General features: G+C 46.4%; 1 protein-coding gene across 1 annotated transcript in view; it reads left to right on the forward strand.

Annotated features, from left to right (window-relative positions):
• The window catches only part of PSD2 (pleckstrin and Sec7 domain containing 2), a 136,012-nt gene that overhangs the window by 12,899 nt on the left and 97,097 nt on the right, over window positions 1-26,016 (forward strand). The window contains exon 2 of the mRNA XM_038414950.2: window positions 24,676-25,288. Within this exon, the coding sequence (XP_038270878.1) occupies window positions 24,729-25,288 (560 nt within the window). The 5' untranslated portion in view covers window positions 24,676-24,728. The remainder of the gene's footprint in view (window positions 1-24,675; window positions 25,289-26,016) is intronic.

Consider the following 26,016-nt stretch of genomic DNA (forward strand, 5'->3'; position numbering starts at 1 on the left):
GAGCACAGTCCACAGTGAAGTCAGTCACACTCTATTCTGAGGCATAGTATAAAGCCATCATGCCACCTATGAAGGGCATGCTCGCGTGGCACTTGTAGGAAGTGTCCCAACAACTGGGCCATCCTCTAACCACTGGAAAGGAAAAAGGAAAGAGGACACCCCATGAGGTACAAGCTGAGATCTAGTGATACAGCAGAAGCTGGAGAGCAGTGACCCAAAATTGACAGACAGCAGATGTGTGGAGAGCTGACACAGCTGAAACCTATGCTCCTCAAGGTATTGGGGCCTCGAGTCATGAAACCTCGAGTTATCAGTGAAGTCACTATCTTTGCCCAACCATAGAACCTGTTAGCCAAAAGAACGTGGAAGCAGGAAGTTGATAAAGGAAGCGGCAAGAAGGAGCCCATGAGGAGCCAAGCTGAGATAGGTGGGTACTTACTGCATGAGCCATTGGCAAACTGGGGCAGTTACTTGGTGGAGCTGCCGCATGCATGATGAGCACAAAAAGATGTGGTGGTTGAAGCATGGTGGTGCCGGTATTCCATGGCAAAGGCTAGTACAAGACATCCCCCACTGCAAACACTGGTGTTAAAGCATCAATCTGCCATAATGGGGGATCTTCAGACAAAAAGTAGTTAATGCTCTTTTTATGTATTGAAAAGCTAAATACTGAACTGTTGGTTGGCACAGCTACGTATTCTGTATGCAGGGCTGGCCTTCCCCTAGCACTGAAAGATTGGGACATAGTAACTACAAGGAAAGCAGGCCTCCCTTTGATCAGGACCAACATTCCACTAGCTTTATAAAGTCGCACGTTATTGTTAATAATTATATATTATTAGTCTGGTAGTAGCAACCAGAGACCCAATCAGGACTCCACTATGCTGGGTTTTGTACAAACACACAGGAAGATACTGTCCTGCCTACAACAGCTTACCCTCTAAGGCCCTGATCCTGCAAAAGCAGAACAATACATAGATCTTTTCATCAGTAGACCTCAAAGCACATTACAGTGGAGGCCACTGGCTTTATCCCCATTTTACAATGCGGTAAACTGAGGCACAAAGAGGCATAGTGACTTGCCCAAGATCATTCAGCAGGCCCATGGCACAACTAGGAATAGAATCCAGGGCTTGAGTCCCAGTTCAGTAGGCTACACTTAAGATGAAATAACTTTACTCCCTTAAATAGTAGCATTTGCCTCAAAGTTATGTACATGCTTAAGTAAGGGACCAAGAAAGGAGCTTAAACTTGAGCTGGTCAAAACTCTTACATTCTTTCCTTTTAATTTTGAAAGGCAATTTCATTCCATTCTATCAGAATGGATCATCTTTTAAAAATAGCTCTGGTACTTCTGTAATTGAAAGATTGATTTTTTTCAAAAATTGTACTTTTCAAAAGCATTTTTTAAAATGTTGCCAGCAAAATTTTTTTAGAGCAGTTTTTATTGTGAACATTCCCACCATGTGACTAAGCCAACAAATCAAAATTGACAATAAGGAAACAAAAATGAGAAATCCAAAACAGTGAGCAAAAAAACAAACTAAAAACAAACAAACAAAAAATCCCCACCCAGCCTTTGAAAAATGGCCAGATTTCATCAAAACAAAAAAAAAATTTGAAGGAGAAATGTTGACCTGCTCTGGTACAGACTAAGGTCTAGTCTACATGTGGCAGTTGTACGGGTATGACTCTGTCAGCTAGAGGTGTAATATTTCTAGATTAGGGATGTGATAACTTTATACTGATGCAACTCCTAGTGTGACTGTAGTTCTAACAGGATAAAGGTGCATTATGTGGGTATAGCTTGTTCCCCTCCAGTTCTGAGTAAGTCCAGCGCACCCCATATCATAAACAAGGCTCTGTACTTGTGCCAACTCTTTTTAATATTTACATAAGTGACATGCCTCCAACTAAATCACAAAAATTTGGATTTGTAGATGATTTTGCCATGACAATCCAAGCACAAACCTCCATGACACTGAGAAAGCATTAACTGAGGACCTCCAAAATATGGAATAATATTTCCGGAAATGGAGGCTCAAACCAACTGGAAAAACAATAGTAAGTGCATTTCATCTTGATAATAAGAGTGCCAAAACCACACTGAAAGTAGCTTTCTGTGGTAAAAATGTACAACACAATTACACTCCAACATATCACAGAGCAAAACTCAACCGCACTCTCTACTTCCCTGATCATCTTGTGAAGGTAGCTGCAAAGATAAAAAGGAAAGCCAACAAAATCCAGAAACTAGCAGGTACAACCTGGGGTGCGTTAGCATCAGTGTTGCGAACATCTGCAATAGCATTTGTATATTCAGTAGCTGAATATTGTGCACCAATATGGAGCAAATGCAGCCACACATGACTCGTGGATACCCAGCTAAATATAGTGATGAGGTGCCTCATGGGAACCCTTAAGAAGACTCCAACACCATGGCTACCTATCCTGTCTAACATCACTCCCCCACAATACTCTGCACTGCTGCAACATTCCGCAAAGCTCAGTGAGCCTGTGAAAACAGATGCCTTCCTATTCACTGAGACCTTGATAACGCCGCTCACCCCCCCAGCAATGTCTTAAGTCCTGCAAGCCTTTCTGGGAATATTCGTTTAGCCTCATGCAATCAGGCTATGATCAGAAGGAGCCTTGGAAAGCAGACTGGGCTAAACAAGTCTTAAAAAATAAGCACCTGGTGTCAGATCCCACACAGAAGGTTCCTGGGTTTGAGCTTCCATGGTCATCTTGGTCAACTCTGAACTGAATTCAAACCAACCATGGTAGATGCAGACATCTAATGCACAAATGGAAAATCAAGGACTCCCTGGTGTGTGAGTGTGGTTCCCCAGGACAGACCATCAAGCATATCACTACCCTACTGCCCAATTTATAAATATGAAGGAGGCATTACTACAATAAATTCTGCTACTTCTGATGTAGCATTTGGCTCGATCAAATTCAGGTGAAATTGTAGTTGCTGCTCTACATCAGCCATACAAAAGAAGAAGAAGGTGCTTGATCATAAATGTCTCCTGCAGAGTGACATCACTGGCTATTCCCCCTCCTTTCCCCATGGGAGTCTGGTAAAGGAGGGTGCTCTGACTAGCTGACTCACACTGTCAACCCTCCCGCCCCAAACCAGGTCTGGTGGCTGCCTTCAGATGAAAGGATCCTCAGTCTACATCGCTTGCAGGCAATGACATCAGCGCTCTCTGGCACTAGTGCCCAATGAGATGTGGCTGCATTCTTCAGGCCTTCATCAGGCAGGTCAGGAGAAGCTGAAGGACATGCCCTATGCCAGAGGGATCCTGTTCTTGGGGAGGAGAGATGCTAAGCCTCAGGAAAGTGAAAGCTGCCCTGGTTCCATCTGGGTTGTATCAATCCTTACCCTTCTACCAGGGAGCAAGAGGGACCTGCCTGCCACCACCCATCTTGCAGCGCTGGGTCTGGATTATGGGCTGTCCAGTGCACCCGGAGTCCCAGCCTCTCAACAGAAAGCAAATAGTTCGAAGCACAGCCTGGTGCATACAGCCAAGGACCACTCCCAGATGTCCTTGGGAGGAGTCCTATCCATGTCGCTGGCATTCACAAGACCACTTGCTCAAACCCCTGCAAAGAGCCATGGCAAGAGAGTCCAGGAATATGTGTCAGTGAGGCGGCTCATCCAGGAAAGGCTTCCACAGCCATTGTGACAGGCTCTGTTACAATCTGTTGAAAGAGTTGCATGTCTGGGTACAATCTGTGAGCAGAGAGAGGGGCTGCTGTTTATAAATCTTACGTTAGCCAACCAGGGAGTAGAATCAGAACCATGGCATGTCGGTGACCAATCCTACAGCACAAGTGCCACATTACAAGTGATCCAAGTTCAAATTTAGCATGCGAGATGTACATACAAGAGGCTCATTTTGTATCTAACACCCTGAAGTGTACCAGGACTTCAGTGAAAGATTCTTCCTGGAGAAGGTGAGGATTGAGGTTTATGGGAAATACAGGAAGAATAATTAGATAAAAGGCTGGCACACTGGGGCTTCCTTGTACTTAAAAGATTTTCTCTGGAAGATGATCTTGTGCGAAAGCACAAGACAGGGAGTCAGGAGACCAGCCATGAGATCTTCCCTCCCATGCTGGCCCCTAGACACCGGGTAAGAAGACTGGCATGTGTAAAGTGGCCTGATCACCCTATAACTGAGCTGGGAGTATTCCATGGTGCAGGTACTGTGGAAGACAGCTCTAAGACTGCCTTCTGAGAACCCCTTCCCAAGCCCAGGTGGCAGGGGCAGGGCTGGGGCTAGGGCTGGGGCCAGGAAGGGTGCGTTTGGGGCAGGGCCTAAGGGCAGGGCCTCAGCACACATCACTGTGGAGATTGTGGCCCGTCAGGCAGCCTGGGGAGGCTGTTGTAACTTTGAGAGGCCCCCAGTTATTCCAGCCTCTTCTCCAGCCCTCAGAGCAGCTCAGGACCAGGAGGGTGCCGAGGTGGTTTAAAACCACCTTCATCCCCCTTCCACCTGGGCTGTGAGTTCTGGAAAAGTACAGAATCTCAGCCCTGGATCCTGTCCCTGGCTCCAACAAATTTATTTGAGCATAAGCTTTTGTGAGCTACAGCCCAGGTGGAAGGGGATGAAGTCTTTGTTAATCTCTAAGGTGCCACAAGTACTCCTTTTCTTTTTTGCGAATACAGACTAATACGGCTGCTACTCTGAAACCTGTCCCTGGCTCCGTCACTCTCGCTCTGTCTGACCTTGGGCAATTCACATGACATCTGTGGCTCTTTTTCCCCATCCGCACAAGGTAGATGATCCCTCTTCCCTAAGTCACCAAAAGTCGGCTTACTGCTTAATTTATAAAAAGAAAAGGAGTACCCGTGGCACCTTAGAGACTAACAAATTTATTAGAGCATAAGCTTTCGTGAGCTACAGCTCACTTCATCAGATGCATCCGATGAAGTGAGCTGTAGCTCACGAAAGCTTATGCTCTAATAAATTTGTTAGTCTCTAAGGTGCCACGGGTACTCCTTTTCTTTTTGCGAATACAGACTAACACGGCTGCTACTCTGAAACCTGCTTAATTTATTAATGCAAAGAAGAAAGGCTCAGCACACAATGCGTTGTGTAGTTGCGAACTCAGGGTAAGGAAAAGAATATTTGCAGAATAATTGGCTCAGTTTATTTTTCCCATTTGAGTAACTGCAAAAAGAGTGGAGGCATAAAAGCAGTTAAGGATTTTAAAACCTAGTTTTATTGTGTTTGTTTATAACTAGGAAAAGTGGTATTGTTTCCCAAGTTGAAAATTTTCACACCATTTGGTTCCAAATGCACATTAATAGCTATGCAGGTTCTAATAAAAATTAAAAATAAGGAACTACAGTATTTGGCCTCAAGAAAAAGCAACTGTCACGCATAGTAATTTCTGATTATCCAAAAGGTGTGTGTATGGGGAGGAGGAGAGTAGGATTTAGCATGTGATTGGTGTATTTTAGGCTGTGGGGGACTGTTTTATCTGTGGACTCAGATTTACCCTGGAAACTAAGGATGCAGGCCATGCTGTTTAAACTGACAATGAGTGATGGGTTAAACCACAAGGGACAGTTATAGCCAGCAACAATTGCTAGGATCCAAAGAGATATATGCTCCTGTACAAAAAAAAAAAAAAAGAGTAATTTTTCAATGCCTGGAGGCATGCAGAGCTGAGGAAGGCAGTAGGGGACCGAACTATGGCCAGAATATCTGAGGTTCTCATACAGCTCCCATTGTCATGAGCACCTCACAATCTAATGGATCTGTCCTCACTCCCCCAGGGTAGGGCAGTGCTGTTATCCCCATTGTACACATGGGGAAATGAGGCCCAGAGACTAAGTCCAAGGACAAACAGGGAACAGAACCTGGGTTTCCTGAATTTTTAGCTGTGACCTTAAGCCCAGCACCAGCCTCTCTCTCTGAGCTCACTGAACTAGATTGAGGCCCCTTGTTCTCCCTGCTCTCATTTCACCTCTTTTTGCACAGACTGTGGTTATAGCCTCCAATGTGGCACTAGCTCCTTAGAGCCAGGGAGCCACCTGCATGCGGTGTGGGGTCCCTGCTGTAGTAAAGGATGGAGACTGGGCAATGAACAGACTGGAGGCAGGAGTGGATGGGGGCATTGGGGACATGCATCGTCCCTCCTCCAGCCACATGAACTTGGTAATACTGTTACAGGTTCCATTCTCTTTTCCATATACCCTCCTAGGGGCCATGGACAAGTCCTTGTTAGCACAGTTCCAATGGAGCCATGCTGCAGGGTCTCAGATGTATAGGGCATCTGGGAGGATATCCGTGGCCTCACACAGGTCTCCTGGGATCTGCCAGATTTGGAGACAGGCCCCATATATTTTCCTGTGGGGTAGGCAAACCCCAGCCCCGCAGTGAGAGAACATGGGGGATTTTGTGTGAGATGGAGGTACCAGTCCTGCCCCATGTCCCCAGAGCCTACCTAAACTGCAGGGCTGGTCTCTACACCTGGGACCTGATCCAAAGCTCATCAGAGTCAATGAAAAAGCTCCCTGCGGGCTTTTGAACAGGCCTCTGCTGAGCAGGAGGGTCAGAATTTGGCCCATCTGTTTTTGGAGCCATCAATAAACTTCAGCGGTCAAGAGGGGTGGACGCATCCAATCATCAGGCATGTCAGGGCTAGAATGATCCCATTCATATCTGGGGCTGAATACCAATCACTCCTGATCTGTTTCCCCTGAAAACCACTGAGTCAGGACAGAGGAGGTAGTTAGGGACAGGGCATTGCTGAGTCAGCTTTTGCCATGAGCATGGCAAAGAGGCACAGCCCTCTAATTGCTAGGGAAGGTTCACTGGCTTAAATTACTGCCTAATTTTGAAGAGCACTATAAAAATGTGATCCCTGCAAGACAGCTACAGTGGCCCTCACGCTGTTCCTGGCTGCTGCTCTTCCAAAACACACGCACAAAGAGAGGGAAGAATTGGACAGAATGTTAAAGGGACAAAGTGGGTGAGGTAATAACTTTTACTGGACCTACTTCTGTTGGTGAGATAGACAAGCTTTCGGACCACATAGAGCTCTTCTTCAGGGCTAAAAGAGTAAGTTTGAAATCTTGTCTCTCACACCAATAGAAAAGTTAGTCCAATAAAAGCTATTACCTCACCCACCTTGTCTCTCTGATATTCTGGGACCAGCAAGGCTACAACTACACTGCAAACAGAATTTTAAGGAACTTGTCATTGTTGGCTGGGAGGTAGCAGAAGGATAGAGGGCCAAGGCAGAGTTATAGCAAAGCTGCGGTTTATTTAGAAGACAAAGACTCAGATCTTCAGCTGTTCTCATTCCACTCCCCTCATAGACACTGACTCTCTAGCACGCGCACACACTCCATAAGTTCCATTAACAGTATATCCAACGCACACTTTGTAAACTCAATCGCAGATCAAGTTATGACAACATGTCTTTAAAATAAACTCAGGTTCCTTATGACAGGCCACATATTAAAATAACAGCATTCATGTCAGACATTTATATTGCGCCTGTCTCTCCTGATCACAGAGGTGACAAGAACTATGGGCGAGATCCCACAGACACTTATTCACAGCAGTCCTTACACAGGCAGTTGTCCCATTGGATTCAATGATTCGCATGAGTAAGTATTACTCACAGGAGTAAGCATTTGCAGTATCTGGGTTGTGTGTGCGCACGCATGCGTAAAAAATCACTTTGCTCCCTACTCCAGTGCAGCCACCTCTGTGGTGGATCACAGCAGCTGTTAAACAACACACTGTAATGCTACACAATAGGTTGGACAGGGAGTGAAGAACACTCTAGCTAGCTGAAATGACACACAGGGATCCAGGATGGCAGAATGTAATGTTCCAGACTGGAATTTGTCCAGCACACTCAGGTCAATAGAACTACGCTTGTGGAAAATGCCAAGGAATTGTTAATGACCACAAGTGCTCCCAACCTCAGTTTTGTGTGTCACCTGAAAGATGGATTTAAATCAGTTTTTTATCCAATAATTAAAAAAAAATTGAAAAAAATTAAACTTAAAACAATTTTGTATTTCTGTCTCTAGAAAAAAAAAGAAGGGTAGAGTTTTGGCTGGGGGGTTTGAAAATCTAGGTTAGGAGAAGCTGCTATAACAGCGTACGTGCATGTGTGTACGCAGAGTGCTTTGTGTTTGGGGGAAGGGGAAGAGATGTGGAGAAGAAATTGCCTGTTCTGACTTGGGAATTCTGCTGATTAATTCTGCCAAGATGCAGGCTGGTGCCTCAAATTACCTTTTCTTCACACGCACAAAAAAAGACTTGAAAGGTAACTTTCAGAAATAACATATTAAGAAGTGTCTTGCAGCAGCTTTACCAGTAACAAGATGGAGTGGCTTTGTTAGACAGTGGTATATCTGCATTTTGTGGAGTTCAGCAAATGAGGCAGAGGGAAGGGAAATGTACCTTGAAGATTAAAAATACCGGTGGAAATGACCCAATGGGTAAGCTTCAGAATTCTACAATCAAATACCCAGGCGTGTGCTGTGTGGGGCTGGCTGAGCTAACACAGGAACTGAGACAAATCATTTTCCCCAAACACTGCAAAATTTACGTGCAGTGCCTGGAAAGGGCTGTCAGCGAGCTGGCAAGTGGGGCTCACCCCTTCACATTCACTCCAGCGCCCTCTGATCCTCCAAAACATTCATCACTGGCATTTGTAGGGTGAGCAAAAACCACACCCTTGCAGAATCAGAGGAGGAGGAGGGTAAGGTCTAAAAGTAGAAATGAGTGGGGGCGGGGAGCACAGATAATTTAAAAAGAGAGGAGAAAGGGAGAGAGAGAGAGAGAGAGAGAGAGAGAGAGAGAGAATATGCTGGAGGTAAAAATAGATTCTGGAGAAAAGCCAAACTAGGAAAGAAAAATATTCTGAAGAAAGAGAGAGTTTTAGAGTAAAAATGAACAGAAACATTTTAAAAGGAGGGAAATCATAGCCAGGGAGTAAAGCATGGGCCCTGAATGACAGCAAAGCAATGCTGCATCAGCATATAGGTGTGTGTGATGCACCTAGTGCACTGGCAAGCTGTATCAGGAGACATGGGAAGGAGAACATAGGGAATGAGGCTGGGACAAAGTACATGGGAAGTCATTTATTTTGTTTTTGTTCTGGAAATTTTGCTGTAGGCAGCATTTTGGGCCAGTTTCCTGCCTCCCCCCCCCCCCGTGTCCCTCTTTGGCTCCACAGTGTTAGCAACTCTTGCAATGTCTTGCGACATTTGGTAGTTTTCTTAAAGTCTCAGTTTCTGGAGTCCTGTGATTACATGAGAATCTCAGATTTCATTTCAACACAGTGTGTTTCGGCCTTGCAGTCAGACATAATCCGAATACACATACGAAATGAGGAGGTCTAAATTTGCTGTTACCACTCAAGAAAGATCTTGGAGTCATTGTGGACAGTTCTCTGAAAACATCCACTCAATGTGCAGCGGCAGTAAATAAACAGATTGTTAGGAGCCATTAGGAAAGGGATAGATAATAAGATAGAAAATATCGTAATGCTTTTATATAAATCCATGGTGCACCCACACCTTGAATATTGCATGCAGTTCTGGTCACCCCATCTCAAAAGTATATGTTAGAATTGGAAAAAGTACAGAGAAGTGAAACAGAATTGCTTAGAGGTATGGAACAGCTTCTGTATGAGGAGAGATTAAAAGAATGGGACTGTTCAGTTTAGAAAAGAGACGACTGGGGGGCAGGGATATAATAGGGGTCTATAGAATCATGAATGGTGTGGAAAAGGTGAATAGGGAAATGTTATTTACCCCTTCACATTGCAGAAGAACCAGGGGTCACCCAATGAAATTAATAGGCAGTAGGTTTTGTGACAAAGTTCCTGCTCTACCTTGGTGGGTCTTGCGCTTACTGGCGGATTTGCTCACCTTGGAGCTTCACGGCAGCCCTCAGCTTGGCCGCTTTTCTGAATTCACAGTCGAGGTCAACTCCTCCTGTATCTGACCAGGAGTTGGGAGGTTTGGGGGGAACCCAGGCCCGCCTTCTACTCCGGGTTCCAGCCCAGGGCGCTGTGGAATGCAGCTGTCTAGAGTGCCTCCTGGAACAGCTGTGCAACAGCTACAACTCCCTGGGCTACTTCCCCATGGCCTCCTCCCAACACCTTCTTTATCCTCACCACAGGACCTTCCTCCTGGTGTCTGATAATGCTTGTACACCTCAGTCCTCCAACAGTCCGCATTCTCGCTCCTCTTGCTCCCAGCTCCTCACACGCACACCACAAACTGAAATGAGCTCCTTTTTAAAACTCCATCAGGTGCCCTGATTAGCCTGTCTTAATTGATTCTAGCAGCTTCTTGATTGGCTGCAGGTGTTCTAATCAGCCTGTCTTAATTGTCTCCAAGAAGGTTCCTGATCTGGAACCTTCCCTGTTACCTTATCCAGGGAAAAGGGACCTACTTAGCCTGGGGCTAATATATCTACCTTCTATTACTCTCCTATAGCCATCTTGCCCGACCCTGTCACAGTTTAAAACAAGCATAAGGAAGTGCTTCTTCACATAATGCAGAGGCAATCTGTGGTACTTGTTGCTATGGGATGTTGTGAAGGCCAAGAGCATAACTGGGCTCAAAAAGGAATTAGATAAGTTCCTGGAAGGTAGCTCCATCAATGGCTGTTAGCCAAGCTGGTCAGGGAGGCAACCCCATGCTCTGGGTGTCCCTAAGTCTCTGACTGCCAGAAGTTGGGACTGGATGACAGTGGATGGATCACTGAAAAATTGCCCAGTTCTGTTCATTCACTCTGAAGCATCTGGCACTGGCCACTGTTAGAGACTGGATTCTGGGCTAGTGGGACCAATGCATCCGATGAAGTGAGCTGTAGCTCATGAAAGTTTATGCTCAAATACATTTTTTAGTGTCTAAGGTGCCACAAGTACTCCTTTTCTTTTTCCGTTCTTATGTGGTGTCTTGTGGGGTTAAAAAGAGGGGAGGTTGCTACTGCTTGAGCAATGGCATGGATCTCGGTATACTAATAGCAGCTGCAATCTTTTATTTTATCACAGACTCCTCAGAAAGAGACATTGGGCCAGGCAAAGTAGCCACCATTCCCCAAGGGCCTGATCCAAAGCACACTGAAATCAACAGACTGACTCCCATTGGCTTTGATGGGCTTTGGCTCAGGCCCTACATGCCGTTTCTGCCACTGCTCTGGGGTTGGAGGGTCAAGGAATAGGGCTGGAGTAGACCCCTTAGTCATGCATTGGGGACACTGCCAGGAGACCTAGAGGGCCTGATCCTGCTCTGGGTTGCACCTTGTATACTCACTGGCACCTGTGCAAAGTGCGTGAGACATGCTGCCACATCAGCCCCTTTGCAGCGGTGTCTGTGCCTCCGCCAGAGCAACGCGGGGGGGGGGGGGGGGGACCAGACTCAGGATGTCCAAGCCAAACTACTCTCTCTCTCTCTGTCCCCACTTGCTTACCCCAGCTGCCTCTTTCAGGCCAATGCTTTGAACCTGTCACATGGGAGCTGGGTGAGTTTGTTTTCTCTTCCTCTCCAGTGCCGCGTGAGCTGCATCACAATGTGACCTTCTCCTCTGCCTTTTCCTTCTGCCTCTCAATCTCGTCTGTTTGGGTCTTGATACAAAACAAGAAATAAACAGTCCCCTTTCAAAGAGCAGCAAGCCCAGCAACATTCCCTTCATCGCTGAAGGATAGCCCCAGGAGCACTGAGGCAAAAGAAGCATGAACCTCAGATATCCCAGCCTGCCTTTAGCATAGTCTGTAGGCTTCCCCCTCCCCATGTCTCTCCTGCCTTCATGAAGAAGTAAAGAACACAAATAATCTACAGTAGCTTTTCCAAGTTTCTCTGTGCGGTAGTAGCCAGGCAGTGGGAACCCTTCCAGATCTGAATACAGGGAGGAAAATTAAAAATAAATAATTTCCACTGGCCATTCAGCTTCAACAAGAGCTGGTAGGTTTCCAAACCAAGCTCATAAAAGAACTGCTGTGTAGTGTCCAGCCGTAACTAAAATCAGGCAAACTTGCTTCATTTATAACCATTCCCTTTGTAATCAGCTCTCTTCCAAAACTCGCAGCAGCCCCAGTCTTTGTCTCCACCACAAACACAAGGAAGAAACAGGCAGACAGAACCTAGAACGACCACAGGGAAGTTTACAGGACTCCGAGGCAGTGCTCTGAGAACAAGCAAAGGGCACATTCATTCTGAAGCCATCTATCATTAACCCTCCCCTTCCATGAGAACCTCAGATGGGAGCAATTGAGTGGCATAGAAGCTGCACCATCTAAAGGAAGATCTACCAGTTGGGTACATGTTTGGGTGAAATATTCTACCACTAGAGGTTCTGGACAACAGCCATAACTAGGATGAGCAGAGGTAGACATACCTGAGCTAACTTGGGTCCCAGAGAAGTAAAGATCTGGGTAGTTACTCCCAGCATTAGCCACTGATGATGCTTCACTGCTCTGGTACCCAAGTTTAAGGCCTCACAGGTCTAGAACCCAGGTTTCCAGAGTTACCAGGCAGCTAGCCTTTCCACCACGCAGCAGCAGCAGCTGTAATCATGTTGCACTCCACTTCCCATGACCTGCTGTGGACATGGACTTGGAGAAGTTCCACCTCAAGAGTTTGACAGACAGCAGCTATATGGCTCCTGATTGGCTCCCTGCCCTATATAAACTCAAGGACATTCCAGGAAGTGTCCAGGCAATGGTGTGGATTGCTATTAGTTGCCATGACTGCTCCTGCAAGTTGCAGCCCCTCTTCTGGCTCCTCCAGAACCTTCTCCTTAAGTTCTACCTGCACTTTTCCCCACCCCTCCTGATTTATGCGCACTCCCTTTCTGTGGCTCCATGAAATCACAGGGTCTCCTCATCAACCTCCTTGTGGCCCTGGCCAAGGTGGCTGTCCACCATATCAGGAGGAGGAAGTTGGATGGGGGGGTGCTCTGTGACTGCGGGGCCTATTTCTGATCATCCTACAAGTCATGTCCCCAGGCCATGTCCACTGGCTCCCTGGACACCTTTGAGGAGCAGTGGCGCTGTCTGGGGTTCTCTGTTCAGTGTCCCTCTCTCGCTCCCTGTTTCTATCCCTGTGACCTTTACTCCTGTCCCTGGGTTTTTCATTTGTTGTCCCCTGGATTTATTTGATCACTAGGTCTTCTCCTTAGGCTAGGGAAAGGGGGCAGGGCTTGAGATGTGGGCATGCCCTTCCCTGGCAATTCAATAGGTGCTCCTGTTCCTGTCTTGATTTGGACTTTGCCTCCTGAAACCTGACTTGGACTCTGGCCCTTGGCATCTACCCTGGCCAGGAACCTGACTATGAACTCCTTTTCTCCTCCCCGCGTCAGGTTTGTCCTTGCTCTGAACCTTGGCCCTGACTGCCCTGGTTGGGATCCTGACACCAAGCTAGGTAGGTTAAAGTTAGCTTGGGGCTGGCTATGTAGGGTGCAGTCACATCCTGTGATTGCAGTGTAGATTTACCCTTGGAAAAGAGATAATCCCTGCCCTGCTGGGTTTACAATCGAGACTTCAACAGACAAAGGGTAGGGAATGGGGCTACAAAGTGAATGAGTATGGTGAACAGCCCGCAGTGCTTTGCTACTTACCTTTCTTGTGGCAAATAAGCTATCCAAGGTGTTTGCCACCATATGCTGTCAGCACATGTATAATAATAAGGATAATAATAATTAAGGCTACGATTATATCACAGAGGTCACGGAAGTCACCGAATACGTGACTTCCATTGACCTCCGTGACATTTTCTGTCCTGGGGCTGGAGCTCCCAGCCAGCCCCCACCCCCAACAAAGCTCCCAGCCCCTGCCCTGGTGGGGGGACCCTGCTGCTGCCCCGCTGTGGCAGGCAGCGAGGACTCCCTGCAACTCTCCAACCATGGTGCGTGGCGGGGGAACTCCCCACAGCTGGCCTGCCATGGGGAGCAGCCAGGGGACCCTGCAGCTGTCTAGCCTCAGCCAGCAGCTGGGGGATCCTGCAGCTCCCAGCTGCCCTGGGGGCTGGTGGACCCTGCAGCTGCCCAGCAGCAGCAGGCAGCAGGGACTCCCTGGGGGACCCTGCAGCTGCCCAGCCATGGCCTGGAGGTGAGGGGACCCCGCAGCAGCCCAGCCCCACAGGCAGGGGGACCCCAGAGCTTCCACGCACCACAGTGATGGGGAACGTGGGAGCCCCAGCAGCAGTGGGTGCTGAACCCACCTACCCCTTTAGTCAGGGACATGTTTAGTGAAAGTCAGGGACAGGTCATGGGCTTCCGTGAATTTTTGTTTATTGCCCGTGACCTGTCCCTGACTTTTACTAAAAATATCTGTGACAAAAACTTAGCCTTAATAATAATAATCAAGCAGGTGTGTTTCTAGCGAGGTCCTACAGGGATTAACATTGCTATTTAACATTGCTATTTAATATTTTTATCAATGACCTGGAAGAAACATAAAATCATCCCTGAGAAAAGTTTGCAAATAGCCCCAAAATGGGGGGAGTGGTACATAATGAAGAGGACAGGTCACTGTTGGAGGGATCTGGGTTGCTTGATAAACTGGGTGCAAGCAAACAATATGTTTTAACATGGCTAAAAGTAAACGTATACCTTTGGGAACAAATACCGTAGACCATACTTATCGGATGCGGTACTGTATCCAGGGAAGCTGTGACTCAAACAGATTTGCAGGTCAGGGTGGATAATCAGCTGAACACAAGCTTGCTCTGACCAAAAGGGCTAATATGATCCTGGGATGCATAAACAGGGGAATCTCAAGTTGGACTAGAGAGGCTATTTTACTTTTGTATGTGGTGCTGTCTGGACCCAGCTGGGAGGGCATTGAAAGCACAGGGAAGACAGGCTCCCTGCTTCAGTTTCAGTGCCTCTCATCGGTCCTGGTCTGGCTCATGGCAGTAATTTCAATGAAAGTTCTGTTCAGTCCCCTGCTTCCCCAGGCAGGAACATTCTCAGTGCAGACAGAATCTTCATGAATTTAGCTACAAAGCTGTAACAAATCTCAACTGAGGATGTGCAAACTGCAATTCTCACTCTCACTCTTCCCCCCCCACCTCAAGGCTTATAACTGGGCTAAATGTGGGTGAATTTTCATAGGATGGCAAAACCCAGCCCTGACACAGAGGCCACCTCTTTACCAAATTTCAATTCCCACTCCAAAGTGCAGAGGTGCTAGAGCTTCTTGTAGAAAAGGTCACCAGAATTCTTTAACATGGGCATAACAATGTATGTTTTCCTAGCCTCATTCTTGGAAACAGCCAAACAATTTTGGCTGAACTTTCCAAAACTAATGCAGCCTGAGGCGGACAACCAACACAGAAAATTTCAGCCCAAATGGTTGAACTTTGGCAAATTACATGCAAATGAAAACAGGGTCTTATAATAGAAAGTGTTGGACAATCTTAATAGGTGGTGCTACCAGCCCTGTCTGTAATAATAATGTATAGTTATATAACAATATCATTGCCAGTAGGGCCTAGCAGTATTATAGCTTACACTGATATCGAAACAGAAGATTTAAGGGTCAGGAAGGAAGGCTGAACAACCAGGAAATGATTACTCACTACGCACAAGGTTCCATGGTATGCATTCATACTGGAGGAAGGTTGAATATGCAGTCCCTGGGAGACTACAGGTGACTTGCCCCTAGACTCCTAGTGAGTCTCTAGCAAAGCCAGGAAGAAAATCCCAGTCCCATCACCCCTGGAGCATCTCCTAGAAGAAGCAAGCCTGTGTACTATCAGCACTTGAGACATCCCTGATGCATATTTCTTACTATTTTGTGTGCAGATCCATATTCTTCATATGCATGGAAGGAGGCTTCCATGCATGTTTGAGGCCTCTTGGCAAGCCGAGTGCACATCGACCCATGACAAACCCAGCAGGTCGCTAGCCAAAATATTTGTGGTCATCATCACTGATGCTTGAGGCATATGCAGGGTTTGGGTAGCCGAAGCTTCTTAGAAGCTCCAGACACGTAGCTTGTTTATAAGAGCCAATAGCCCATGCTCCTGACAGTGCCTGATCACCTGCCCGTCTGCATCTTGGGAGGGGAAGAATGAGATTGACACAGAGAGCAGCAGTACAGCCAACAGCAGCAGGAGAACCAGATGTCCTTCCCCTGTTGGTACCAGCAGGAGGGGAGGCCATTGTATAGTTTGGAGGACTGGAGGAGCCTGAGTCCTCATGGTGATGTTGCACATGCTCCTCTTCTGAACAGCTGCTGCTGTGGTAGGCCCTAGGGCTGGGTTCAGGGGGTGTCAGGACAGCAGGGAGCACTGTGCTTCAGCCCCTGCAGGGCAGACAAGCACCGCAGCTGCTGTGCACAAGGGCTGAAGCATCACCCTGAACGTTGCTGCTACCTTGTAGAAGGCGGGGACCCAATTCTACCATCCCCGAACTTTAATACAATCTGAAGAGTGGGTTTCTTCAGGGGGGTTGTGGACTTTGCAGCACCTGCAGAGGATGACTCACCTCAGTCCTGCCTCTCTTCCCTGTCACAGTGCTGTGGCATGAAGCCAATAAAGGGAATTAGTCCGTTTCTCAGGCGAGTGAGTCAAGGAGGCACCTGGCCTCTAAATGCAGGCTTCTTGTGTCTCTGCCGAGGGCTCTTTTGCACCATTCTCTGCCATCAAACATTGTAAAAGAAAGTGCCCTGGCCCAATAGATCTGAGGGGTCCACAACTGTGGAGAGATGGGTTTTTTTCCTGGTTCTACCACTTGGCCAAATCACTCAGCTGCCTCCTCTGTGTAACGGAGATAACGGTACTGACCTGAGTGAAGTTCTTTGAGATCTAGGGATGACAAGAGTGAGCTGAGCTTCTGCCTGTTGGTTTTTATGTTCTCAGGTGTAATTTCTCTTATGCTAGTGCATTAAGGATGCAGAGTCTTTGAACAGAGGGTGACTCATAAATATGTATTTTATTACACTAATTATTATTATTGTATTAGTGGTATTAATAATAGTATTCATGTGAATGGTGACTATCCTGAATACTAAATATTACAATGTATATACCACAGCATTTTAGGTGTAGGCAGCAACAAGTAGAAACACCCATATCAACAAGAGAATACCAGGTCCCCAACCTGCAGCGCTTACGTTCTCAAGACACAAACAAGCAGCAGACAGTGGAAGGGTCTGTGGAATTCAGCTCACATTAGTGTCATGGAACAGATGGATTTGTAGGAATGATTTGAAAAGCCTACTTTACCGGGGTAACTGACCAGCTCAGTGTGTGTTACATGTCCCCATGGAGCTGGCTTCTTCCACCAACTGAGATGTGGCTCATTTAGCTATAGGGCTACACTACTAATGCCAAAGGTTCTGGGTTTGTTGCCCCCTGATGACCAGTGGTGGGAGTCACTATAAAGAGAAAGTCAGAAGACTCTTGTCAGCTACTAAGGGCCTCCCTGTGCAGATCTAACATACCTGGTGTGTATTTAAGTATTGTCTCATTGTTTCCTTGTATTTCCCCATCGTCTCTCTGTATCCATCTGGTGTCTCTTGTCTTATACTTGGATTGTAAGCTCTTTGGTGCAGGGACTGTTGTTTTGTTCTGTTTGGACAGTACTTAGCACAGTGGGATCTTGGTCCAGCACTGGCACTCCCCAGTGCTACAATAATAAACCATTTTTCTGAGGGTTTCCACTGATAAATTTGGAATTGCACAAGGTCTAAGGACAGGTGTAAGGTGCGTACATTTATTAAGTATTTATTCAGTCCTTGTTCAGCAAAAGCTCTTTGGACTCAATGGGAGGTTTGCCTAAGGACTAAAGATTAGGTAAGGGCCATAGGAAAAAAGCAACTCTCTGAGCCTATCTAGCCTAGAAATCAGGCTCAAAACCAGTATCTACTTCTGACTGGAGGAGGCAGGTAGAAAATAATTCAGCAGCACTCTAGTGACAACTTCAGCAGACTGCCACTCATCCCTACTGGTTTCTGTAGGTCCCAGGATTTTTCCTGGTTTCTATTGGCTTCTAGTGGTATCTAGCAGATGAAATTGGTGGATCAGTTGTTCTGGGAACAAGTATTTCCAGGAAATGCTGGACAAATAGACCCATTGCTCTGCTCCAAGACCTAGCATGAATTTCCACTAGGAGGCAGGGGCAGCTGCTCTCAAACTGTTCTCCACTTCTCACTTAAGTGAACCTTTTCAAACTGTGACTTACTTTTATTTGGTCCCTTGTTGCAGCCTATTAGTTGTCATGCATTGGTTAGGACAGTTTGGGCTACATTTACAAACCCAGATGCCTCCTAGTACACTACATATGTGACTGTGGGAAAATCCACATGCACTAGATGCAGATGCAGACTGGGTAAAACTGAATGTGCAAAAATTATTAGTGCCTGCACAGTGACCCACTTAGCTTGTATGCCTGCCAGTGGTATGTGCGCAATGCCCTGCTGGTGTCATTGTGCAACTTAGGCACCTGTGTTTGGAAACATGGCACTTTGTGACTTCATCCCATTGCTGGAGTGACATAGGCTGCTTTATTTCGCCGAGGCACAGAAGGGATTCTGAATGCAGCATTAGAAATGCTGAACATAGCCAAGTCCCACAAGCATTGGGAGAGCTTATCCACATTTTCTGTTGATTTCTAATGGCCATCAATATTGCTAATGAGGGGCTTTGAATTTCCAAAGGGACACAAATGAATCAGTCAAATAGTGAGAGAGACTGCCTGTAGTGAGGGGAAAGCTATATAGGGATGCACCATGGGTATATATCAGTAAAATGGCCTTGCCCCAAGTCCTGGACTGAGTGATAGGGCACCTTCTTCACAACTCTACATAGGTCCAGTGAATTCTTATTTACAAGGATTGAGGAGGGTACTCCATCGTGGCCTTTAAGAATAAGATTCGTGGCTAGCAGTTTGAGCATGTGTACAGTAGTGGTGTTCAGTTGGCCTGAGGAGTGGTGCTTCAGTCTATATGTCATAGCTTTCAATGAGAGAGACAAGCTAAATCCTATGATAGAATCATAAATATTATACTGTGGAGGGTCACACTTGAAAAAAACACACCTCGTTTGATACTGAACAGTACCACAGGCTAGTTGGGTCTGTTACGATTTCAGGCCATGGAGATCAGAAGAATGCCATTCAGCTATGCTGACTAAGGCTAGGTGAATTTTTTCAGAGAATAGTTAATTTGTTAAAGTGCATTTTTCAGGGCACCAATACCATTTGTGAATTCAAATTCAGCTAATTGATTCAGCTGGGAAAAAAAACCCTAACTTGGAAATGTCAGAATGGTTCATTTTGACATTTGGTTTCAAAACAATGTTTTCAAGATGAAATGTTGTTTTGAAACATTTTCTAAATGAAATGTCAATTCAATTGACTTTTGAAATATTTGGGTTGCTCTGAATGAAATTTTTTCAGTTTTTTGTTTGGGTCAGAAACACCCTCTCCCCACCAACCCCCCAAAATCCAATTTTGGTTCAAAACTGACTGCTTTGAGGGGAGCGGGTAGATTTGTTTTGTCTGGCCACTGAACCAAAAAAATCAATGTTGACCAACCAGTGTTCCCATTCAGAGGTACAGTATATCCATGGGAGGAGGGAGTTAACTACAGTAATATATATCCTAGAATAAAACACAAGGGGATAGATTAGATGATCAACAGAGAGAGAAATGAATTAGATTATTGGCCTGAACATGCTTTAACCCGAGTAGTGGTTAACTAGAATTCATTAAAGCTGGTTAAAACTACTGCTGGTATTACCCATTTCCACCTAGCTATTTGATCATTTACTCAGTACTTTTTCCTGGGGCTGGAGGGTGGGTGGCAATACAGAGTGATGCGAAAGAAAACAAAACAAATGCAAGGGAGGAAAGGAAAAGAATCCGATCTCTCTAGTTAATGTGATCCTGCAAATATAAAAAATTGCCCTGGTGTGTTAGAGCAGTATTCAGTCGTGGTGTGAACCTAACTCCAATAAAACAGCAAAAAGGAAACATTTATATTAAAGGTGGTTATAATGATCTTGCTCATGGCAGATGAATGGGGAGCGTGGCTGTTTTGTGCAGGTGTATAATGCAAAGGTAGACTTATTGCTGTAATGGTGAGTAGGACATGGATAGGCCCTGACTATCATGTGCCGTAGCATGACGAGTTCTGTTATGCTACATCCCATGGAACCCTTTCCCACCTCAGGAGACATCACGCCGATGGTGTCCTAACTTGCTCCTTCTATCCTACAAATTCAGTGAAGTCAGCACCAAACACACACAAATACAAAACCTGTGGCCAGCTTTCAAAAGGAAGCCAATCCCTCAACACGTTGATCTCAGTAAAAAGAAAATCTTCAGTCTCTTGAGGTCTGGGTGTTGATGTGACTGGCTTGGGTAGGAAAGAGGAGATTGTTGTGTGGGTGTTGAAAGCTAGTCCCTCCTCTAGGTGGTATATCACAAAATCATAATGGGATCTGGTCTCTGCTTTTCTTCTCAGCAGGGTTCTTTGTCTTTCACTCTCCAAGCCCGTTCTGCTTTCAGGAGAGTTCCTTGCTTGAAACGAGATGCTGTTGCCGAGCTCAGTCTAAGAGAAATGTGACCCTCTTCTCTCCTTGGTCATTTTCCAGGACCCCTAGGAATTGCTGATTACTCTGCCTCAATCTCTTCTCCATTAAGGGATGTTATCTTTGCAGGCATGTAGCCTAGCTGAAGCTCTGTGCTAGCCATGCCTGATCATTTCAGCCATCTCATTCTCTTGCCCCAATTCCAGGTTATTCTGTCTGCTCCACTCTGCATCCTTCTAAGTCCATGAAAGCGTGTGGAGAGAGCACAGATTCTGGTCCCTACCTATGGACCCAGTCCTGCATGACGCTTGAGTATGCGTAACCCACAGAGCCTGCCTTCTGCGGCAGGCAAGGCCCACTCCCTAATGAAAGTATTGGCAATGTGCTAAAGAGGCAGTGTTGGGATCTGGACCCAGGTTGGGTTTGGGCTGTGCTGTGGATTTTGAGGCTAACTCAAGACTGGGGCTTGGGTTCAGATTCAATGGTGCCAAAATCTCATGAGCTCTTCATGTGTCATTGTGACCCTGAATGGCAGAACCCTTGCAAGAGCAGCCATTCTCATAAGCTTCCCACTGCATCTAAACTGGAACCAGAAAACAAGGCCCCTTCTGGGTTTGGGTCTGGCCTGGAAGCAGAAGCACAGTACGGGGTTCAGCTATGATGGTTCAGATCTCATATTCCCTGGCTTCCAAAGGGGGCCCAATTCCAGGTCCCGACATAAGCCTATATTTCCTTGCTGTTGCTTGGAAGTGTTGGGCATGGAAGGCATTGTCCAATGGCCACCCTCACTGGTCTCTCTGACACACTGTGCAGTGAAATGGGGGGAGGGCTAGCTCAGTGGTTTGAGCATTGGCCTGCTAAACCCAGGGTTGTGAGTTCAATTCTTGAGGGGGCCATTTAAGGATCTGGGGCAAAAATTGGGGATTGGCCCTGCTTTGAGCAGGGGGTTGGTATAGATGACCTCCTGCGATCCCTTCCAACCCTGATATTCAATGAAATGTCCATTGTGCAGCACAGCCAGACATTCCTGCTTTTCAAGTGTTCCTTGCTCTCCAGGGGGCAGGAGAAGAGGGGATCATCTCTTTTTATTGCCTTTCCATTCTCTCCATCACTTTTCCAGTTTCAGACTAAAGATTCTTGCAGTTCCACCTCTTTCATTGGGTCAGAACTGGTAACACATGCAGCAGAGCTAGCTGAATGTATTGTGTACTCAAGAGCCAATATGCATTTGTGCTGAGGGAGTAGCCAATTTCAATCACAATAATTATTAATAGTTGCACTTATGTGGCATCCAAACATTTCAAAGCCTTTTACAAACATTAATTAATCCTCACAGCCCCCTGATAGTACATTATCCCTATTTGACACATACGGGAACTGAAGCAGAGAAATGGAATGATTTGCTCAAGTGAGTAAGTTAGCAGCAGAAATAGGATTAGAACCCAGGAGTCCCCACTGCCTGGGTCCTGCACTAACCAATGTCACCAATTCTCCTCCTTGGGGTGAAGAAATCATTTTTCTTTTTAAATTATTTCAGATGCCTCTACACTTCTACCTGAACCCCAAAAATACTGAAACCTCAGCAATATTTAAGTTCAGTGTGTTGGTCACTGCTTTCAGCTGCATGCCAAGGCTGGATATAAACTGAAACTATTTTATATGCAAATACAGTTTTGTAATCGGCAACAACTTACTTTATTTGCAAGACTGGCATCAATATCTGTTAAAAAAAAAAGTAAGGTGCATTTTTGTAGTGCTGTAGATAGATAGATAGATAATTTGTCCACTGTGCTATGTTGACCTTCTTTTGTCCTGCCTGGGTAGCGATTCTTAGGATATTCATAAAGGACATATTTCTGATGGTCTTAAGTGGCAGCTAGATGACATGTTTCAGCAATATTTATGTGTAAGGGAAAGAAGTATTACTCTGGCAGTGAAGGAACTATTTTTAAATAGAGAGAGTCAGCAGGACTAATTTTGCAAGTCTGCACATCTCTGCTGTACTACAAGGTGTTATAAAAATTGCAACTAGCCCACCTCTTATTCCCACGCCCCGGATTGAATCAGCCTTTTAACTGGGAGGTAACATAACAACAGACATATCTGGGAGGAAGTACCCCATACCTCCAAGGCTGCAATGACATTAACCTATCATGCTGCAGTGTTTCCAAATAGCCCTGTGCCTCCCATGAGTCTGCTAACCAAATGCAATATTTCCGTCACACCAGGGGGTGCCCAGACCCACCTTGGTGCTTCCCCTGATATTCTGACATCTTCTGGAGCTTCACTCTACTCACCACTGAGACATCTATCCTCAGGTACCAACAGCTGTGTAGAGTCATCTCTCTACTGATGTGCTTCCCACCATGAGAACTCTCCTACCCAACCTTCTCTCTCACCAGTGGGTGTGCCAGCCAGCTGCAGCACCCCCTTATGGGCATGCCAACTGGCAGCAGAACCCCATTCACCAGCAATCTCTGGCTTGCAATGCTGAGACACCTTCCCATGAAAAGCAGCCTTCTGGGCAGGCAATGAACCCACTGCCAACCATGATCACGGTTGTTGTTAGGTGTTATCATAGAATCACAGAACTGGAAGGAACCTCAAGGAGTCATCTAGTTCAGTCCCCTGCACTCAGGGCAGGACTAAGTATTATCTAGACCATCCCTGACAGGTGTTTGTCCAACCTGCTCTTAAAAATACCCAATGATGAAGATTCCACAATCTCCCTAGGCAATTTATTCCAGTGCTTAACCACCCTGACATTTCGGAAGTTTTTCCTAATGTCCAACCTAAACCTCCATTGCTACAATTTAAGCCCATGGCTTCTTGTCCTATTCTCAGAGGCTAAGAGACCTCATCCTGGTCCCAGACCCCATTGTGTTAAGTGCTGTGCAAATGCAGATCAAAAAATGGTCTCTGCACCATGGATCTTATAATCCAAGTATAAGACAGGAGACAACAGATGGAAACAGACAGGTGGGGGAGCACAAGGAAACACTCAGACAGCATGACACTCAGTGGGTTCAGTCCACCACCAGCCTAACTGTTGTCAAGGTTGTTGTAGGCCTCATGGCAAAGGAGAGTTTTAAGCTGAGGGGGGAAACATGGCAGCAGCATTTCTGGTGCTACCAGGTCATTCCCTGAATGACTGCAGCCTTAGCTCCAGGCCTGGGTATGAAGCTAGAGCATGGAGCAGCCCTCATTGTCAATACCCACCGCTGTGGGTGGAGATTAGTTGGGCACCTTCCAAACACCGGCCTGTTTTCTGTCTGTGTGGTGTGACAGGGGCTGTGGTGATATGGTTGGGGCTGCCAGAGTTTTGGACAGAGCGGTACGCCCATGTCAATAGCCACTGAGTCCTGCTCAGTGCTGTGACGGCCTGTGAGATCTTGTTTGTGAGCCATTAGCCAGATGACCCTGCCAAAGGCTTCAAAGGAGCAATATCTGCCCCACTCTGACCTATAACGGACACTTCCCATAGTCCAGTAGGCATCAGTGCAGGTTTTCAGCAGGGCTGAATCTGGGAATCTCTGGATTTAAAAGCATGAAGCTCTACTGCCTGTGAAAGCACTGTTAGCTCAAAGGCTGTAGAAGACTCATACATCTTTATATATGGTCCAACCACTAGAGGAGGACAGAGCCACAGCATGAGCATGGGGACAAGTGCATTTGAACTGGGCATACTAACTATTGACACAACTGTGCAGACTCACAGGCGCGGGCTCTGCACTTTTCTGGGACGGTTATGTCAGAAAACAGGCCACGCATGTGCCTTTTTGTGTCTCCTGCTGCTCAGTGAGGAGGGGCTGATCTTTTGGGACTGTGGCTGTGTTTGGATCATATGATTGCTTTCCTCTGTTGCATAGGCCATACACACAAAGAGTTTTGACATGTGCCACCTCCCCTGGCTTCTACTTTAACGCAAGGGCATGAGTTTTCAAAGTTTTCAGTCCACTCCAGCCATCACCTCCGAGAAGTAGCACCCACCCAGCTGCGGCCCAGGAGTCTAAATTATGGTGGAATGTGTGTTTGTCTCATTCCTCTGCACTTCGAAATTGTCATTAGACAGTAACGTCATTAACAGTGACAATTTCAGACGCTCACAATTTTCTGTTTCTCCTCCTGTGTAGATAATACTGAGCCTGAGTTAACCAAGGGCAAGCCCTGTGAGAACAAGCTGAACATGAATGAAAACATTCTCTGTCCATTATCTTCTGTGGAGTATAATGAGCCACAAACCTCGGGCTTGCAGCTAGCCATGTTAGCCTGTAATAAGGGGAGTGAACAGCCAGCAGAGCCCACAAATCTCTCCAATGAAAAAGCCAGCCTCCTGAATAGCGCTGAGCCATCCAGAGCAAAGGAACGCAGAAGCCCAGCCAATGACAGCACCGGCCACGGGGCCGAACATCTGGAAACGGCACCAGACCTATGGAAGCAGAGTGAAATGCAGAGAAACAGGCTACAGCAAGTGCAATCGGAGAGTGACAGCAGCAGTGCCAACGGTCTGGTGCTGACGAACGGCTTGCATACAGAGTTTGAGCTGAGGAAGGAGAGGGACTTTGATGGCAAAGAGGTAACGGAGACACAGGGTAGCACTGCGCCAAGGAGAAGTGATGCTGACTTGGAGAAGAGGGACTTGCCAAGCAAGGAGCTGTATAGCGAGCTGCTCAGTGGTGTGCATTTGGAGACTTTCCTGGACTCTCCAGAGGTGCTAAGTGCTGAGGATGCAGAGGGACAGCTAAGGTAACTGGGATTCTCTCTCAATTTGTTTCACTGCTCAGATTAATGTGCATCATATTTCCCCCCCTTAAATCTAGGTGGGGAACCATCAGGTCTAAAGCTCTCTCATGGTTGGCTTTGGCCCCAAATGTAACCCTCCTTTACCATCTTCTATTGTATCATATCCTTTTGTAAAGCTCTTGTCAAACAGTCACCATTATAGAGTCAACATTTGCCAATAACAAGAGTGTTCTCTGTGCTCCACCTCCCAGCGGCTTGGGGCTTGATCCAAAACTCCTTGAAGTCAGTGGAAAGATTCCCATAGATTTCAATGGGCTTTGGATCAGGCTCTTCGAAGCTGAGCATATCTAGCATCTTGCAGGATCGAGCCCATATTCCTATTCTAAGGGGAAAACCACTGTGCAGTAAATGCTGGCAAGGGCTGACTTGATTAGCAAACACTTACATTCTGTAGATGGGGTGTTTCGTAAATAAGAGTTTTGCTTCTTCTCTTCCTGGAACAAGTTAACACCAGGGCACAGCGCTCCTATGCAACCCTACAGTAATAAACCAGTGCTTATGTGCGACCTTGCAAGAGCAAACTAGCATGCACTTTTGTTGCTGGGAAAAAAACAGTTGGCTAAGGAAGCAGCTTTCCCTTTCCACTTTCCCAAAGGTGATTGCTGTACATAGCAGTATGATGCAGATTATTTTCTAAGTGACACAAATTCCTTCCCATCGTTCCTCAGTTT

Source organism: Dermochelys coriacea, chromosome 8, assembly GCF_009764565.3.
Source record: "Dermochelys coriacea isolate rDerCor1 chromosome 8, rDerCor1.pri.v4, whole genome shotgun sequence".
NCBI lineage: Eukaryota > Metazoa > Chordata > Testudines > Dermochelyidae > Dermochelys > Dermochelys coriacea.